This window comes from Carcharhinus amblyrhynchos, chromosome 13 (assembly GCF_965287045.1).
Source record: "Carcharhinus amblyrhynchos chromosome 13, sCarAmb.v2.hapA, whole genome shotgun sequence".
Classification (NCBI taxonomy): Eukaryota; Metazoa; Chordata; class Chondrichthyes; order Carcharhiniformes; family Carcharhinidae; genus Carcharhinus; species Carcharhinus amblyrhynchos.
In genome coordinates this window covers 80626696-80646054 of record NC_137336.1, presented here as the reverse complement: position 1 = coordinate 80646054, position 19359 = coordinate 80626696, and the positions used below count along the sequence as shown (strand labels likewise).

Genomic DNA, 19359 nt, shown 5'->3' with positions numbered 1-19359 from the left:
CTGATTTATTTGAAGGACTTGTTTCCGTAATGTTGGAATATTACGTTCAGCACCCCTGATAGTGGATGCAGCTCTTGAGATACTCCCTCTACAAGTAAACATAAGACACTAAATTCAATCCATTGTCCCATGGTGCCGTGCCGCTAACTATGCAGTTGGTCGGTGCATCACCTGACACAATCCTTGTGGTGGATGGATTTAGTTGTCAGAGCTGCAGCACAGGGAATTACTGTATAGAAATCAATCATTTGTTTGGTTGCCTTCATTTTATTCATTTGTGTGATGTGGGCATCGGTGTCCTTTATTGCTCATCCTTCGCTGTCCTTCGGATGCGGGTGGTGAGCTGCCTTCCTGTTTCGCTGCTGTCCAAGTTGTAAGTGCACCCACAGTGCTGGTAAGGAGAAAAAGAATTCCAAGATTTTGACACAATTGCAGTGAAGGAACAGTGATATATTTTCCACTCGGTTTGGTGCGTGCCTTTGAGAGAGCATTAAGATGGTGGCGTTCCCATGTATCTGTTGCCCGTTACTTTCCAGATGCTAGTGGTCGAGGGTTTTGTATAATGCTGTGTAAGATGAAAGGTGAGTTCCTTGAAATGCTGCACAGGGCTGCTACAGTGCGTCTGCGGTAGAGGTGGTTAACATTTTGTGGGCGGGTTAGCATTCCAACTGCCTGATTCGCCCTGCATTGTCGAGAAGATCTTGAGAGTCTTTGGAGCTGCCCTCGTGCAGGTAAATGGAGAGTATTCCATCACTCCATCAACTTATAAACAGTGCACAGGATTTTGGAAGAAAAGAGGTTTGTTATTAACCGCTGGATTCCTAACCGCTGATCTGCTCCTGAGGTCACTATTTATTAGCTAAAATAAGCAAAATACAGTGAATGTTGGAATCCGGGAATGCTAAATAAAAGGATTGTTTTCTTCCCCGACGGAAGCTGTCAGCCCTGCTGAGAGTTTCTAAACTTTACTGTTTTTCACATGGCTCGCACAGTTCAGGTTGTGTTTATGGTTGATGATAATACTTGAGGACTCAGTGATGGCATTAAATGTCGAGGCGAAATGGTTAGATTATGTATTGATGTAGGCAGTCATTACCTAAAAGTTGCGTGACAAAGCCATTATTTGCCCCTTGTTAGCCCAAACCAGGATGTTGTCCTGATCTTGCTGCATTTGGACACTGTTTGCTTCAGTATCTGAAGACTCACGTGTGATACTATATATTGTGCAGCCGTCAATGATGATTCCCACTTCTGCCCTTGTAGTGGAAGAAAAGTCAATATGAAGTAGCTGAAGGCGTTTGAGCCGAGGACACTCACTGAGGAAATGACAAAATGTTCAATGTATTCAACAAACCGGAATTTCCTTTCTGGGGATTTTCCTTAGGGCACGTGGTAGGAGGTGTGATTTCGACTTAGGGTGAATGGAGTCTCAGACCAGTGTCAGGGCTGATGCTGACTGTAATTAAATCGATATAGATGCAAGGAAGCTGATCCCAGATCACCCGGTTTATACAAATCCCCGAAAACATAATTGATCCCATTTGAGACTTGGGTTCTTTTGTTGTCGATTGTGCTGAGGGGAACTTTCCATTAACATTCTGTAGACTGAATCCGGCGACCTCCCCTCAACATGTGAAAAAAAAACCCTTAAATTATTACAATGGAAACAACATCGCAGGTGCCTAAATATTGAGCTTACGGTGTTCTATTTCGATAAATATATCACATCTGCTCCCTTGTACAATAGAATGAGTCCGTGTCAATAACTCAGCAAAAGTGCACCCAAACATTTCGCTAAAGTATGCTTTGAGTGTTACCAGACTGTTTCCATTACTTGGCTCTTCTCTCTCATTCTTACAGCGAATCTCCTGACCATCGTGATCCTCGCCAAAGGAAATTGCGGCCTTTCCAGATGTGTCTCGATCTACATGGTGGCCATGGCAACAGCAGATTTGTTGGTGATGCTCATCAATGTTATCCTTTATAACGTTCTGAGAAGACGCTTTCCGAATTCATTCCTCTCCTACACTATTGTTTGCAAATTAATGATATATATGCTTTGTAATAACCTGTATATGTCAGTATGGTTTACAGTCTCATTCACGTTTGACCGATATGTTGCTATATGTAGTCAGAAGTTTAAAACAATCTATTGCACAGCGAGAACAGCGACTGCAGTTTTAACAACAGCCTCAGTCCTTATCTATTTACAGAACTTGTATGTTTGGTTTGCATTTGAACATAAACGCACAATGAATGGTGTTCAATGGGGTGTCGTCCCTAGTCGGGATTTTTATACTTCTCAAATTGGTGATGCAGTCGTCTTGTTACAAAGTATCTTATTGATCTGGATTCCCTTCATTTTGATATTACTATTGAATCTTTTGACAATCAGAAGGATTTTATTGTCCAGCAAAGCCCGTGCGGGCCTCCGGGGTCAAAACAGTGAGAATCAGAATGATCCAGAGATACAGAACCGAAGGAAGTCCATTATTTTATTGTTCGCTATTTCTAGTAGCTTTCTATTGTTGTGGGCGACAAGAGTCATTAGTTATTTAATCAGTCGGATGCTCGTTCATCTCCAGCCCGATTACACGTCTGCTGCATATATCGCCACCGAAACGGGAACACTGCTCATGCATTTAAGTTCATGCACAAACACATGCATTTATGCAGCTACACAAGCTAAATTCAGGGAAGAGCTAAAGAAGGCCGCGAAATCTCCTTGGACAATAATTGTGATGTTGCGAAAATATGTAAAATTAAATCTAGCCCTCATGTTCAGGCAGTAGTGAAGTACACGTTTGAATGCCGGCCTTGCTGTCACAAAAATATAATGCGTCTCTTTAAATAATGGACATCAGAAGCACTGCACCATTCTTTGTTGTATCTTCTGATGCCTACTGCTATTCGCCAGTAAGTTTTGGTGTTTCCTTCTGTAGCGGCTTCGCCGAATCAATGTGTACAGAAAACACGAATGATATCATTCAACAGTGGAGTAAAATGGGTTCTCATCAGCCCTAGCTGCCGTACAGGGCACGCAATGCCTTATGCCGCATGTACTTCGATACATCGCAGGCACTGCCTTGCAGCGCATCTATTGCCTTACATTGTAGGTTCTATCCTACACCGCAGAAACCATCTTACACCGCAGTCCTGACTTAAACAGCAGGAATTGCGTTGCACCGTAGGTCGTGCCTACACCGCAGGTACTGACTACACAACAGGAATATCATTACACAGCAGGTCTTGCTCACACCACAGGGGCTATCTTATACTTTCTCCGCAGGCTCACCGCAGATACAGCCTTAAACCAGATGTACCACCTTCCAGCACAGGTAATTTATTGCACGACAGGAATCGCCCTGCATTGCAGGCACTACCTTGAACCACAGTACTGCCGTATGTTGCGGCTTCTGCCTGATAACGCCGACACTACCTTACACATCACTGCCTTAACTTGCAGACAATGCATACACCTCAGTTTCTTCCTTAAACCACAGTGGCTGCCTTATACCACAGGTACCACATTACACCGCATGTATTACCCTGAACGTAATACCGGATAATACTGCATAATACCACAGATGCGACCTTGCACCAAAGATGCTGCTTTTCACTTAAACTACTTCCTTACACAACAGGTACACCGCAGGGAACTGCTTACACAGCCGGAAACCGTAGATACTGCATTGCATTGCAAGCACTGTCTTGCACCACAGGTTCTGTCTTACGCCCAGGCGATGCACCGCAGCACAACTACTGCCATTCCTCTCATGTTCTTCCTTATAGAACGGATATGCTTTACACCAACGGTTCTGCCTGACACCGCAGAAACGGCCTCACACCACAGTTTCTGGTTACAGCACAGTTTCTGTCTAACTCCGTAGCCAATGTCTCACACCACAGGTTCTCCTTGAAAACGCAGTTGCTTTCTTACACCACAATACTAACTTGAACCAAAGGTATTACCTTGAACAACCGATACTGCATCGTTGAACAGTTTTTACACCGAAGCTACTTTCTTGCAAACAAGATATCGTCTTCTGCCGCAGGAATTGTACTTCACAACAGGCACTGCCTTGCACCACGGCTAATGATTTGCACTACAGATATTGCAGCTACTGCGTTACACCACAGGGTCAGCCTAACACTGCAGATGCTCACTGACTCTAAAGGGTGCAGCTCACACTGCGTGCACTGCCTTAAAATCGCAGTGCCTATGCAAACCACAGATACTACCTGGAACTTTACATGCTGCATTACACCACAGGATTTAAACTGAAGCTACTTTCTTACACCATATGTACCACATATAGCAGTCAGACCTGTTGGACCCGTCCATCTGGAATAGCTTGGCAGAAAATAAACGAATGTCTCCTATTCAATGTTGCACACAAGCTGACCTTCACTGAGGCTTTGCGTGTAGAATTGCTGAGCTCGACATAAAGCAATCAAGATGCAATTTACCTGATGCGGTCCTAAACAACTGCTCAAAAACATGCTCCGTCACGTGGGCAACATCCGTGCCAGAAACTATTAATATCAGGAAGAGAGTGAGTACATACATCAAACCCAACCGGAAGACTCGGGTGTTATATACATACGATGGCACATTAAGTAAACTCAGGGCCACCGATTTTATCCTTTTATGGGATGGGGGAGCGAAACGTCCCAGATACAATTTACTGTTCATTTCAAATGACCCCAGAGAGAGCATTTAGCAGTCAACTAGATGGTTGTGTCACTGGAGAATGGAAACCAAAAGAAGTGAGGGCGCATGTTTTATTCGTCACTGAGCTTACATGAAGAGGGGTGAGGAGCGGAGGTCTCAGCCTCTTAATCTGCATAACAGGTTTGAGGTTCTTGCTTCCAGGCTGGACGAGAACGAGGGAGGTGAGGTTGGTGAGCAAACTGCACACGGTACGGTGCTGCAGCAGGACATCGGCAAAGAGAAGGGGAAAAGGAACGCAGGAGTGATTGGGGATAGTGGGGTGAAGGGTATTGACACTGTCCTTTGTCACAATGACAAAGTGCACAGAAGGGTGTGTTGTCTGCCTGGTGCTCGGGTCCGGGATGTCGCAGCTGGGCTGCAGAGGAACCTGGAGTGGGAGGGTGAGAATCCGGTCGTTGTGGTACATGTGGGTGCCAACGACGTAAGCAAAATGCAGACTGAGGATCTGGGGAGGGAGTATGAAAAGCTGGGAATGGAATTAAAAAGTAGAACCGACAAGGTGGTTATCTCTGGGCTACTGCCTGAACCGTGTGCAGATGGGCGTAGGGTTGACAGGATTAAGGAAGTGAGTGGGTGGCTCAGGGATTGGTGTGGGAGGAATGGGTTTGAATTTATGGGGCATTGGCACCAGTATTGGGGTAGGTGGGACCTGTTCGGGCGGGATGGGGTTGGTCTGAACCGTGCTGGGACCAGAGTGCTGGCGAATCGAGTAAAGAGGACTGTAGACAGGGCTTTAAACTAATTAGGGGGGAGGGAGGGTGCGAGGGTAGGTGACATTACGGGGTGTCGAGTTGAGGAGAGGGTACAGGTAAGGAAAGAGGCCGAGGATGTCCCAATAATAGAGGGAGTAGGGGGCGTGAGTATGGTTGGTGGCGTTCTGGCAAATAGGGTCCAGGTGAAGGCTGGGATGAAGGCACATTCTCTGAATGCACGAAGCATTCGGAATAAAGTGGATGAGCTGGTGGCGCAGATCAGCACAAATGGATATGATCTGGTGGCCATTACAGAGACGTGGCTGCAAGGTGACAGGGACTGGGAGCTGAATGTCCAGGGGTATCAAGTGTTTAGGAAGGATAGGCGGGAGGGAAAAAGGAGGGGGGGGCTTAGCTCTGCTGATTAAGGATAGCATCAGGGTGGTAGCAAGGGATGAGATCGGAGCCAAGGAGCAGAAAGCGGAATCGTTGCGGGTAGAGATTAGGAACAGCAAAGGGAGGAAGACGCTGGTGGGTGTCGTCTATAGGCCCCCGAATAATGATCTGGAGGTGGGGCGGGCTGTTAACGCGCAAATAAGTGCGGCGTGCAGGAATGGAACGGCCGTAGTTATGGGGGATTTCAATCTGCGTATTGATTGGTCGACCCAAGTTGGACGCGGTGGGCTCGAGGAGGAGTTCTTGGAATGCTGCCGGGATAGTTTCCTTGAACAGTCTGTGTTGGAGCCGACGAGGGAGCGAGCTATCTTGGATCTGGTGTTATGTAATGAGGCGGGTAGAATTAGGGACCTTGTGGTGAAGGATCCTCTTGGGGAGAGTGATCATTGTATGGTGGAGTTTCTGGTGCAGATGGAGGAGGAGAAAGTGGGTTTCCGGACACGCGTCCTTTCTTTGAACAGGCGGGAGTACGGTAGGATGACAGAAGAATTGGCGAATGTGGACTGGGGGAGCGCGTTGGAGGGAGGGTCTGCTGAGGAGCAGTGGAGAATCTTTAAGGAGATCTTTCTTGGTGCTCAGCGGAAATTCATTCCAATGGTCAAAAAGGACAGTAGGAGGAGAGGTAATAAGCCGTGGATAACGAAGGAGGTGATGGAAAGTGTTAAATTAAAAGCGGAGGCGTTTCGAGTAGCTAAGAGGAGTGGGCGAGAAGAGGATTGGGAGAGGTTTAAATGTCAACAAAGATTGGCAAAAAGTTGATAAAGAAGGGTAGGAGAAACTATGAAGCTGGGCGAGCGCTCAATGTAAAAAAGGATAGCAAGAGTTTTTATAAATGTATAAAAAGGAAGAGGCTGGCTAGGGTCAACGTTGGTCCCTTAGAGGATGAGAAGGGGGACTCAGTGGTAGGGGATGGGGATATGGCTGAGATCCTGAATAACTTTTTTGTTTCTGTCTTCACGGAGGAGGACGTGAATAAATTGCCGGGTGTTAGAGATGGAAAGGTGGTAGGACTGGAGGGTCTTAATGACATTACTGTTAGTAGAGAGGTGGTGCTCGACAGTCTGGAGGGGCTGATTGTGGACAAGTCGCCAGGACTGGATAGAATGCATCCGAGGGTTCTGAAAGAAATGGCGGAGGAGATAGTGGATGCCTTGGTGGTTATTTTCCAGACGTCGCTGGATTCCAGGGAAGTGCCGGAAGATTGGAAAGCGGCAAATGTTACGCCGTTATTTAAGAAGGGTGCCAGGCAAAAGGCGGGGAATTATTGGCCGGTTAGTTTAACGTCTGTTGTAGGTAAAATGTTAGAATCCGTCATCAAGGAGGAAATAGAGAGGCATCTTGAGAGGAATTGCTTGATAGAGCAGACGCAGCACGGTTTCATTAAAGGGAAGTCGTGTCTGACAAATTTACTGGAGTTCTATGAGGATGTGTCTAGGGCGGTGGATAGAGGAGAGACGGTGGATGTGGTCTTTCTTGATTTTCAGAAGGCGTTTGACAAGGTACCTCACAAGAGGTTATTGCAGAAGGCCAGGGGACATGGGGTTGGGGGTTGGGTGTTAGCGTGGATAGAGGATTGGTTGTCAAATAGGAGGCAGAGAGTGGGGGTCAATGGGTGCTATTCAGATTGGCGGATGGTGACTAGTGGAGTGCCCCAGGGGTCGCTGCTGGGGCCTCAGCTATTTACCGTTTATATAGATGATCTGGAGGAGGGAACCGAGTGCAGGGTGTCGAAATTTGCTGATGACACCAAGATTGGTGGAACGGCAAATTGTGCGGAGGGTGTGGAGAGTCTGCAGAAGGATCTAGATAGGCTGGGCGAATGGGCCAGGAAATGGCAAATGGAATTTAATGTTGGCAAGTGCAAGGTGGTCCACTTTGGTAGGAATAATGGTAGGAAGGATTATTAATTACGTGGCGAAAAACTGCAGCAGGCGACAGTGCAGAGGGACCTTGGGGTCCTTGTGCATGAGTCGCAAAACCCCAGCTTGCAGGTGCAGCAGGTGGTCAGGAAGGCGAATGGGATGCTGGCCTTCATAGCGAGGGAGATTGAATATAGAAGTAGGGAGGTCTTGCTGCAGCTGTACAGGGCATTGGTGAGGCCGCAGCTGGAGTACTGTGTGCAGTTTTGGGCCCCGTACTTACGCAAGGATATTTTGGCCTTGGAGGGAGTGCAGAGGAGATTTACTAGGCTGATACCGGAGTTGAGGGGGTTGAGCTATGAGGAGAGGTTGAATAAACTAGGCTTGTACTCGTTAGAGTTTTGAAGGATGAGGGGAGATCTCGTTGAGACGTATAAGATGATGAATGGGGATCGATAGGATAGAGGTGGAGAGACTCTTCCCGCTCAGAAAGGATAGTAGGACTAGGGGGCACAGCCTCAAGATAAAGGGATGGCGGTTTAGAACCGAGTTGAGAAGGAACTTCTTCACTCAAAGGGTGGTGAATCTCTGGAATCCTCTGCCCGTTGAAGTGGTGGAGGCTGCCTCGCTAAATATTTTTAAGACGCGGGTTGATGGGTTTTTGATAAGCGAGGGGATTAAGGGTTATGGGGAGAGGGCGGGAAAGTGGAACTGAGCCACGACAGATCAGCCATGACCTTATTGAATGGCGGGGGAGGCTCGAAGGGCTAGATGGCCTACTCCTGCTCCTATTTCTTATGTTCTTATGTACATTGCCATACAGCGCGTGCAGGGAAGAAATATACTTTAAAAAAAAATGTGATTTGTTTTCTGTGTGACCCGCATACGCTTTTTTCCCTTGATTTACCTTGGCTCTGGAGGGCTGTTTGAGCTGGTTACAAATGTACATCAGGTAGCGGATCCATGTAAATGATGCTACGTTGCGCATGTGCATCGTAGTTTTGACCTATGTGCATCAATTTTTGCGATTGTCAGTCCGCTACTTCCCCAAACTTTCCAAATGGATCCTGCTGAGTGGTGTGTCTTTGGAACACAAGGACGACACAGGATGTAATCGGGCATTTTGTCTTACTCCAGAATTAATTGAAAAGCGTTGCATCAACCATGTATTGATTGAAACTGTAGAAGGGGACAATAAACATTAGCAACTATCAGATAGGATAAAGGGAAATCTATAATTAATCCTACCCTGCATGAAGGTTGTGAACAGTTGATTATATGTGCAAGGATTTGAAAGAAAATTGAACCATGAGGTGTACGTTTTATATAAATGAACGATTTTGAAATAAGCTGATTTATTTAAAATTGAATTGTATTAGTTAAGATTCTAAGGCAGACACATGCAGTTTATCTTTACTTTGACGAAAGATATCAGTAACTTTAACGAAGAATACAAGATTCGACATTTTGATATGAAATGGTTTAACTTTCATTATGAAAAGAATGGATGCAAGCAAACGTATTCAAACTATTCTGGTGTGAAGGACCATCTTAAGATACATTTTATATGATGTAAGCCGCTCAGGCCTGGACTGATGTCGACTGCTGGGTCCCCATTTGGCGTCAGACCTAGTTTTGCCAATTAGCCAGTGCTGAATTAAGTAAAATATATTTTCTTGGATACCATAGCAACAAGACAGTGATTTATGCCAAGGCGGACTTCCGCGTTTCAGAAAGAACCAATGAAATAACATTATTGAAGCTGGAAGGTATTAATTGATTGAATAAAAACTGTCGTGATTAAATTGGCATGTTGAATAATAAATGAAAGCATGCTGAGCTAATTAATGGATTGGACTATTGATAACAATAGAGATAATTAACTTACATTTTCGTATGAACGCACAATCTTTTTAGAAAGCCTTATGCTGCTCCTGTGTTGAGTGGCATAGCTGTGATTTCTCTTCGGCCAAAGGCATTGTTCTGTCTTTTCCATTTTACGTTCCATCTTTTTGTATGTCAAAATTTATTTTTTTTCGACGTTTTAATAACTTAGCTTTCAAAAAAAAGTTGAATATACACTTTTGAACAGATTCATTTTCCGTCTGAAAAGTTTGTATTTTGTAAAAAAGTAGTTAGTCCTTGTAAAGATATTCGGTAACGGAATCAAAATTCCCGACTATACTGTAATTGAAAAGCGTTATGTCAACTACCCATTGACTGAAACTGTGGCAGTAATATTTGAGTTAAACTGATCATCCAATTCGTTTCGTCCAGAGTCTCTGATGTACTCTCATCTAAGACTTCCGTGATCGACATCAGGAGCTCACGTCATGCACGGCAGCGTAAAATGATTTGTTGATCTAAAATATCCCAATGACTGATGACTTTATTGAATCATTTCCTTCCTCCAGGCTGCTGTCAAGGAAGCTATAATTTTGCAAGTATTGAAAGAAGAAACACATGCACATTTCTTTCTGCCCCAGCAGTGTAATCTAAACTATGTGCTGCCCGACTAGAATGATGATAGTGATCCCATTTTCCTCACATTTCGACTCATTAGCCTTCGCATTCAGAAAACCATTCTCCACTCTTCCCCCAACTCCACAGAGATGCCAGCGCTAAACATTCATTCCCCTCACAACTCCCATCAGTCTATGAAATTACTCTGCAGGGGCGACTCCTTTAGTCATACTTCTTTCCCCTTCACCTTAAGCCCACAAAACCTTCCCAGGTTAGCCTTGCCCTGCAGTCACCGAAGATGCAACCTCTGTCCCTTTATGTCCTCTTTCTTCACCGAACAAAGTCCAACAACGTTTTACAACTGAAGCACCGTTTCATTTCCACCTCCAGCAATTTTGCCGACAGTATTCACTGCTCCCAATGTATTCACCTCTATGCGATGGAGGCAAAAAACAGGCTGTGTGAAGATTTCATGGAATACTATCGCTAAGCATGCAACCGTGATCCTAATTTTTCTGTTGCTTATAAATTCAACTCAGCAGCCTACACTCATGCTCAGATGTCAATCCTTGGTCTATTGGAAAGTTTCAGTGAAACCTAGAACAAACTGAAGGAGTGGGATCACATCTTCCAAGAACTGCACTCAACATTGAGTTTCAACAACTTAATAAAGCGTATTTTCCCTCCATCATGGACAATTTTGAACATTTTTTTTGGCACAACGCTCCCTTCTTGACCATGTGTCAGGCTCCACTGCGCACAGTACACATTCTGTTGTCACACGTTTGTGCTACGATTTGCAAATTCCATAACCCTCACTGTTTCCATCAACACAACTTTAACCTTTGCCTTTCTTTTTTTTGCTATAACGTCTCTTCACTCTCACTAATCGTTGAACTTTTACGCTTCACCAGCTGCTCCACCGCTCTGCACGCTACAACGCAACACGTTTATCCCTCTTTTTCAGTGCTGCAGAAGTGTTCTATGGGAACCCAAACGTTAACTCTGCCTCATTCTCCACAGGTACTACGTGATCCAATGAACGTTTACAAAACTTTTCACATTAATTTTAGATTTTCAGCATCCACAGTATTTTCTTTTTCGTTCTGTTAATACGTTACAAGAGAATTTTCAAAGTGGAAAATAGACATCGCAGAATTTCCTTGCATTCATAAATTCATGTTACCTCAACGATGAATGTCAAACCAAAGAAAAAAAAATGTAAAATATAAATATAAAAATGGTTTGCAAACATGAGATTTAACAAAGAATTTTAAAGGAAACTGTATTGGTAGACAGCGATCCAGGTGAAGCTTGGGCCTCTCTGAACGCGGCCGCAACAATGGTCAACGGGCCGGAGTCAGAGGCCAAGGGTACATCGCTGCACTGGAAAGAACAGCAAATTCCCGTGCATAACGCCGGACTGGAGTAGGCTGCAACATTTTGTGTAATAATCACAAAAGTTGTTGAAGATATTGAGGCGATGGGGTACCAAGCCACACATGGACTGACAAGGAAGCATGTTGGTACAGAGTGCAAAAAATATGGTTGCCTATGTAACGAAGAGGATAAGAAGGGGGATGTCAACGGGCTTGCATCCCAGATGCAAAATTGTAAACAACCATTTGCAACGTAAGACAGTCACCAAAGAAAATACGGAATCCACGGCAATAGAAGTGAGTTAGCAGTGATTTTGAACGGATTTTCCAGTTAAATGTTGCAGCCGAGTACATTGCATATGATGCAGCATTCAAGATCAAACAAATAGCTCGACAACCCAAAGACAGGTCGCGTTGCGAAAAGTGATGCAGATGTAAAACTGGGATCCAGCACTATATCTGTCCAATGAATTGTGTTGAAGTGGCTTCCGTGCAGCTAAAAAAAAGAGGGCTCCAAATATAGAATCATTCCACATTTGGATGTCATTCTGCCCATCAAGTATGTACTGTCTCTCGGAAAGAGGATCTTACCCAAGCTCATCCCCATGCACTATCAACGTAACCCCATGCATTTACCATGACTAATTCAACTAACCTGCAGATGAATACTCAGGTGCAGTTTAGCATGGTCAATGCACCTGCTATGCACATCTTTGTCACTGTCAGATGAGACCTGAGAACCCGAAGGAAATCCACGCAGACACGAACAGACAGACAAGGACCCAAGGCTGGAATTGATTCTGGCGCCCTGCTGCTATGAATCAACAGAGCTAACCAATATGCCGCCGTGATCCTTGGCTAAATCCGCAACTGCAGGGACCAGGCGAGATGATTCTGGCAGATATGCTCTCGCCATGTAATTATATGTAGGAATGCTCTGGCTATTCATATCTCGCTGAGCGAGAAATTGGAGGTGTCATTTCACGCGAGCGCAGTATTAATGACAGTTAAGATTGCAAGACTTTGCAAGATGTGAATGAAAAAAAATCTACCATTGTCACAAGGGTCATAGAATATATTTTATCGCAATAATAGACAAGTGACAGTCGTGTTATATTTTGAGTGCAGAGTAATTTGTCATGTTAGAACCTCTTATTGCAGTTCTGTTTTACTTTGTTGTTCAAATATTTTTGAAATTACAATAAATGGATATTTAACCCCGTTCTTTAACTCCTCCCTGAATTTCCTCTGTGTTAGTGCATAAATGCAGGTGTTGGTGCATGAACTCAGAAGCTGCAACATGTATCCACATTGCTGAGCGATATATACTGGATTGGTAAAGCTTTTGTCTGTGTAATTGTAATTTACACTTCTCCAGGTTAACAAGTGCACAATGTATGGAATCCACAATAGTATAAAATTGGCAGACAAAGCAAAAAGTAATATAATGGATTTCCTTCGGCTCTCTACTTCTGGGTCAATATAATTCTCTGATTTACTTTGTTCCCTGAGGCTCCTCCGCAGCTTAGTGGCATTTATAATATTCCTAGCAGTCAGAGTGTTGAAAACCAAAATCAGAGCAAATGGAAGCAATGGTGTTAGTACAATGTCAATCCGCTCATACACTATATAAAATGTTGAGGTATGATAGAGATCTTTCTCAATGCAAAACCATGGTACATTGTCAATAATGATTGAAGGGCTAAAGATAAGGTACCAGGGAATGCATCTCACGCAGCTGATAATGGTCACTGTTATGACAACCACAACCGCAGTTCTCTTGGTGCAATATCGTAGTTTCAGTGTCTGGCAAGAAATGGCTACAAACCGATCAAAGGTAAAAACCACTGTGAACCAAACGGAACAATTTGTTGCTGAAAGAAATAAAGCTGCTTTCAGCGCACACACTGGAGTAATAGATAAAAAATTGACAGGGAAATACATAGTATTAAGTCGATTCAATATAACATCGGTGATGACGAGTAGTAGATCTGTTGAAGTCATTGCCATTAGGTACTGAGTGATACATTTGGAGAGGCCACATTTCCCTCGTTTCAGGATCACAATTGCCACCGCGTTAACTGTAACAGATAGAATTAAACATCAACAATTTAGTAGACAAATTCACAGGTAAATATTTTATCATTTGAATAAGAGTCAATGTAAAAAATGCAAATGACATTCACTGCAGCAAATTGATTGCCTTTCTATAGAAGAATACGATGATTTGATTTGGTTTATTGTCACATGCATTGGGATGGCGTGAAAATTGTTTCTTGTGCATTTTACAGACAAGATTAAGCACGGAGTGAAAAACAAAACGTTAGGGTGTGGAATATAGTTTTTCAGTTGCACGTGTGGTGAAGAGAAGATCAATTGAATTTATGATAGGGCTATTTAATCTCTAAAGAAAGTATTCTTGAGTCGGCTGGTACGTGTTTTCAGATGTGTGTTTGTTATTTTCCCGAATGAAGAATGTGGTAGGTGGTATTCCCGCAATGTCCGAGGTCCTTGATTTTGCTGACTGCTTTCCAGAGGAAGTAGAATGAGTAAACGAAGTCAGTGGATTTGAGGCTGGTTTGCCTGATCGACTGGGCTATGCTCGCAACCCTCTGTCGTTCCTTGCGGTCTTGATCAGAGCAGCAACCATATAAGCTGTTCTAACCATGTGACATCCGGGACTCTGCTTTCTATGGTGAATCTGTAAATATTGGGAAGTGGACAGGTCCGATTTCCTTTGCCTTGTGAGAAAGTAGAAATGTTGGTGGGCTTTCTTAACTAATACATCGTCTTGCAGGGGCCAGAGCAGATTGTAGGTGATCTGCACACCAAGAAACGTGAAGTTCTGAACCATCTCCACTTCATCACTGTCGATATGGGCAGATGCAGATCCCCCACTGAGTTTCTTGAAGCCAATGGCTATCTCCTTCGTTTTACTGACATTTGAAGAGAGATTTATGTCATTGCACCATTTGAGCAGAATCTCTATCTTCTTCGTATCCTGCGTGACCTCATTGATTGAGAAACGACCACTTCAGTGATATCATCAGAAAACTTCAAAAATGCAATTGAAATGGATTTTTGCCACACGGTCATATTAATGAAACAAAATAGCAGAGTACAAAACTTCAATGAATTGAACATAAGAAAAAAACACTATTAATAGTTGTTAATAGTGAATCGAAAAACAAGTCACAACGATCTGTAATGACATTGGTTATTTTGTTTGAGTATGGTTTTGCTGAATCTTTGGCAACGTCGTAGTCATACTTCTAAATCTCAAAGTGTTAAAAAAAAGCCAGTAACCCTGACATGCGTCAAATGGAACCGGATCTAATCTTGAGAAATGATAGCTTGACATAAATAAGAAATCTGGTTCTGTGTGTCCGCAGGAGGAGGAAACGGTCACTTTCACCAGAACCGGCAGTCTTAAGCAAATGATGTGCGTAAGTTAACTGTATAGACAAGTGTAAATGGACAACCAGAAGAACCGGATGAATGGAGCAAAATAGGAAAGAGGGGAAACAATTGGCACTCCGTTCGCTCGCTTGCGCTGACAGTTAATAAAATCTTGTCTGATCTAATTGTGGCCTAAAGTGGACTTCGCCTTTTGACGCTCCCCCCCCCCACCACTCCCCCCACCAACACCCCCCTCCCCACCACCACCCCCGCCCCGTCCCCACTGAGTCTCGACTCCAATGTGAATCGAAAATCTTTTTCAATAGGCTTTTGTTACATTCAGTTATGCTCTTCGGCAAAGAATTGAAACGTACATATCCGCCCCACCCCCTCCCCCCCGCCCCCCACCCCACTGCATTAACCTATTAACCTTCCTCTTCAATTGTCAGTGGATTAAATTTAAAAGGGGCAAGATAATGTACGTTGGAATTCGATTGGTTTATGTTCGGCATTATTATTAAAGGACAGGGCATAGTTGATTATTTATGATGCGGAAGGTAATCTGGAATTTGAACTATGAGAGCGGATGATACTCTCATAGTTCATTTGTCAGAGAAACTAATTCCTGCTCTCAGCATGGAAACTGATGATCGCTTGCAAAAGCAGGAAATTCTGAGCTTTTTAACTGCAAGGCTGCACAACATTATGCCACGCAGGCTATCAGAACGTGTTCGGAGAAACAATTGAGTTGGACTCTGATATACAGAGAAAACTTTCAAAGTGTAAATATGGCACAGGCAGCGAATTATCTTAACTAGGCTGGAGGAATATGACAAAAGAAACAGAAGACACAAACTGAGAGAGAAAACTTGGAAAAGCAGGACATATGAATCTCAATATGCAAGAATAACTGATTCCACTTGGAAAATACATTCTGAAAAATTATATAATTTATGGTGCGTTTGTGAAACAGACTGAGGATATACTTTGATGCACCTACCCATATTTCTGAATGTGGGAGCTCTAGTTAAGAATGCGCTAAACAATGCATTTAGACTTCATACATGGAGACAGAAAAGAAAAACAAGGATGTGTTCGGGAACCTTCCTAAATAATGTTTAGACAGGAGCTGGCGGACTGTTTGATATTCCGAAAATGGCTTCAGAATTGACATTCAAGGAGAGGGTGAAGATGAGGGGCATTGGAGCTTCATCAGGACTTATGGACATAATTTTTGTTGCGTGCCTGGAAATGTTGGCGCTGCTTCATGATGGATGGAAAAGCTAAAGTGGGAATAACTCTTTAAAATCACAACATGCTTCGATATTTAATCTGGCTGGTTCGAGGGTCAGTAAACAAATGACGTTGTTGATTAGAACAGACAGACACTGAACAACGACAAAAATCAAACGTGTCTGTTTCAATTTGTATAGCACTTTGTTATGGTATCAAACGTTTGCATGATTTGGGGAACGAAACAGTTTCTGCCGTAACTTTCTGAAAGTGAACTGAATCTCCATTTAAAAATGCAAAACGTCCAGGTGACAGGAAAAACCAAGAGCATGGAACTATGTTTTAATGTTTATCCGACGATGTATTACATTCTCTTCTTTATGATTTCATGGAATCAACAATTGCTATCATTGAAAAAGACAACGCACTCAGGTGTCCAATTTTGCATGATAGATTCACGAGCCTTCTTTTAAAAAATAGAAGGTAAGCTAGTTGGGTGACTTATAGAATCCCTACAATGCAGAAGGAAGCCATTCGGCCCATCGAATCTGGACCACCAACAGTCTCCCCCTCACACCGCCCCCCCCCCACTCCGCCACCGAACCCCACCTCCACTCCCGGCCCGCCGAGCCGTATTCCCATAACTCCACAACTTCACCCCGCTAATCCCTCGAACCAGCACCCTAAGGGACACCAAAGGGCAATTTAGTGTCACCAATTAACCTAACCCGCACACCTCTGGTCTATGTGTGGAAACTCACGCAGACACAATGTGCAAATTTCAGACAGACAGTGACCCAAGCCGGGAATCGGACCCAGATCTCTGAAGCTGCAACACAGCCCTGTTAAACACTGTGCCAGCGTGCCGACTCTTAATTAGCATCGGAACTTGTCTAGTAATCGATTCTGTTAAGTACCCAGACAACAAACAGCAACAAAGCAGTCGGTTCATCTTATTTACTCTGATAATTAAATAACGACGGTAAAACGCATTAATTATCAGCTTGGCTGTGGTGCGCATGTCTCGACATCGAATAGGAAAAAGGATATTTTGTTCAAAATGCTTTATTCAGTTAAGATATAACAATAACGGTAATTGTTCTTGTGAACCCAGTTTATTTTCTAAATCCCACCTCGTAATACCAAGTCTTAATTAAAGCTGGTGAATTTTGGTAAAATAGAAACCTGAACATTTTTAGTTAAATAAACATTTTCACGACCACAAGACATGACGACATTTTTCACCACCAATGGAGCATTGCCACTGTTGTATGTTACGAAATGCATCAGCTGATTTGCACAGAACAAGCTCTTGCAAACATCAATATTAAAATGTCAATATAATATATACGCTTCTAATATTAATTGGGTGTAGTTTTCGGCCCCCGCATCCAGGCTAACGCTGTTTATTTCTATGAAATATTGGAATGAGATACGAAAGCAAATTGGCAAAGTAGAAGGGGCTGAATTTGTCGAAATCGAAATGTTGTCTAACCTGCCTCCACACTGCAATATTCCGCGGGTCCTTCCTTCTGTGACCGAAATCTGTAGTCAGATTTAAGTATATAAAGTTTTGACACAGGTAGTGTGACTAGCTGAGGTACAGTTGACTCATTTGATAGTATAGCTTGCATCATGAAATAGTTGACAAATGAACGAAATTCAAGTAATAATTCAGCGAGACTATCAATCGTGTTCAAAATAAGACTTGTGATGTCAATTATCCGTTCTCCAGTGTTGAAATGTGGAGAATGTTTTCAAAGTGCATTGCAGTTGACTACAGGCTTACCTTTAGTTGACGTGTGGGTATTAGTTATTAAATTGAGTGTATATATACTATAACCTGTTGTATAATGCCCACTGAATCTTTCTGCCGTCAACGCGTAAAATATACGCTATATGGGGAGCACGGTGGCACTATGGTTCACACTGCTGCCTCACAGCACCAGGGATCGGGAATGAAATCCAGCCCCGGGTCACTGCCTGTATGGAGTTTGCACATTCTATCCTTGTCTGCGTGGGTCTCCTCTGGGTGCTCCAGTTTCCTCCCGCAGACCAAAGAATGCGAATCAATTTGATTAGACATTCTACATTGATTCTAGTTTCACAGGATTAGCAGAGTAAATATGTGGGGTTACGAGAATAGGGCCAGGGTGGGATTGCCGTCGGTCCAGCGTCAATGGACCGAATGTCCTCCTTCTGTACTGTAGGGATTATATGATTCTATAATTCTATATATACTTGAGCACCCTTATTTACGCAATTTACTATAGACTGGACTTTTCTCTCGTTAAAAAAATAAAGATATATGTTACTGTGGTGTTAACTGGTGAGGAGAGAATCATCAAACAATAGCGCAACATGGGTAGTTTCGTGTCAGTTGTCCCTTGCAAACAACACCTACCATTTATTCGCATTTGCAATAATGGTCGTAAATATCTGCCCATATGACAGGGGAATTAAATCATCCACCGATATTTCGATACTTATTCTCGCATTTGCTCTTTAGGTGAAAATGGATAAGAAACAATGAAGCGGAAGGTTCTCACAAAATTGACTCTGTTGAGCACTGAAGAAAATAAAAGCCTTGTAAATAATCCTCCTACAGCCAACAGTAACATTACTCCTGGTTTAAACGGTAGCACGGAATTACATCTTTATCACTCAGAGGAAAAAAACAGAAATATGTTGAAGTACAAGGCAGGGAGCAAGCGTAAATAAGAAATCAACATTAGTTAACAACATTCAGACTGGATGCAAAGCCTTACCAATAATGCCAATGGCTGCGAGAAGAGGGTAGTAGATGCTTTCTATCTGATATATCACTGAGTATTCCATTATCTCTGAGGTAAGGATAATGGTGGCTGCAACTGATTATATATCATTGCGTGTTTGAATGAGCCAATAGTAAAATGAGAGAGATCGCCCCGTTGAGAGAATCTCACTGGTTACATCATTTTAAAGGATTTGTTACAGTGATTTAACAAACAGCCTAGGGAGAAAAAACAAAGTTAACGATCATGATGTTGTTTCACAATTGTTTAAAGAAAGAAAATGCATGTGTTGGTAGCAACACAGCCATTGCGAGAGGTGTACCATTGAGTGAATAGAAAGAGGATTAAGAACCTACTCAATGAAACAAC

The 19359-nt window shown here is 43.3% G+C and overlaps 1 protein-coding gene across 1 annotated transcript; it reads right to left on the bottom strand.

Moving 5' to 3' along the window:
* Positions 1–12736: 12736 nt before the first annotated feature.
* On the bottom strand, positions 12737–19054 carry LOC145351401 (putative G-protein coupled receptor 139). Its single transcript, XM_080201008.1, has 2 exons — positions 18985–19054; positions 12737–13665 (listed from the first exon to the last, which is right to left on the bottom strand). Exons 1-2 carry the CDS (start codon positions 19052–19054, stop codon positions 12737–12739), a joined length of 999 nt encoding a protein of 332 aa, XP_080057134.1.
* Positions 19055–19359: the final 305 nt, after the last annotated feature.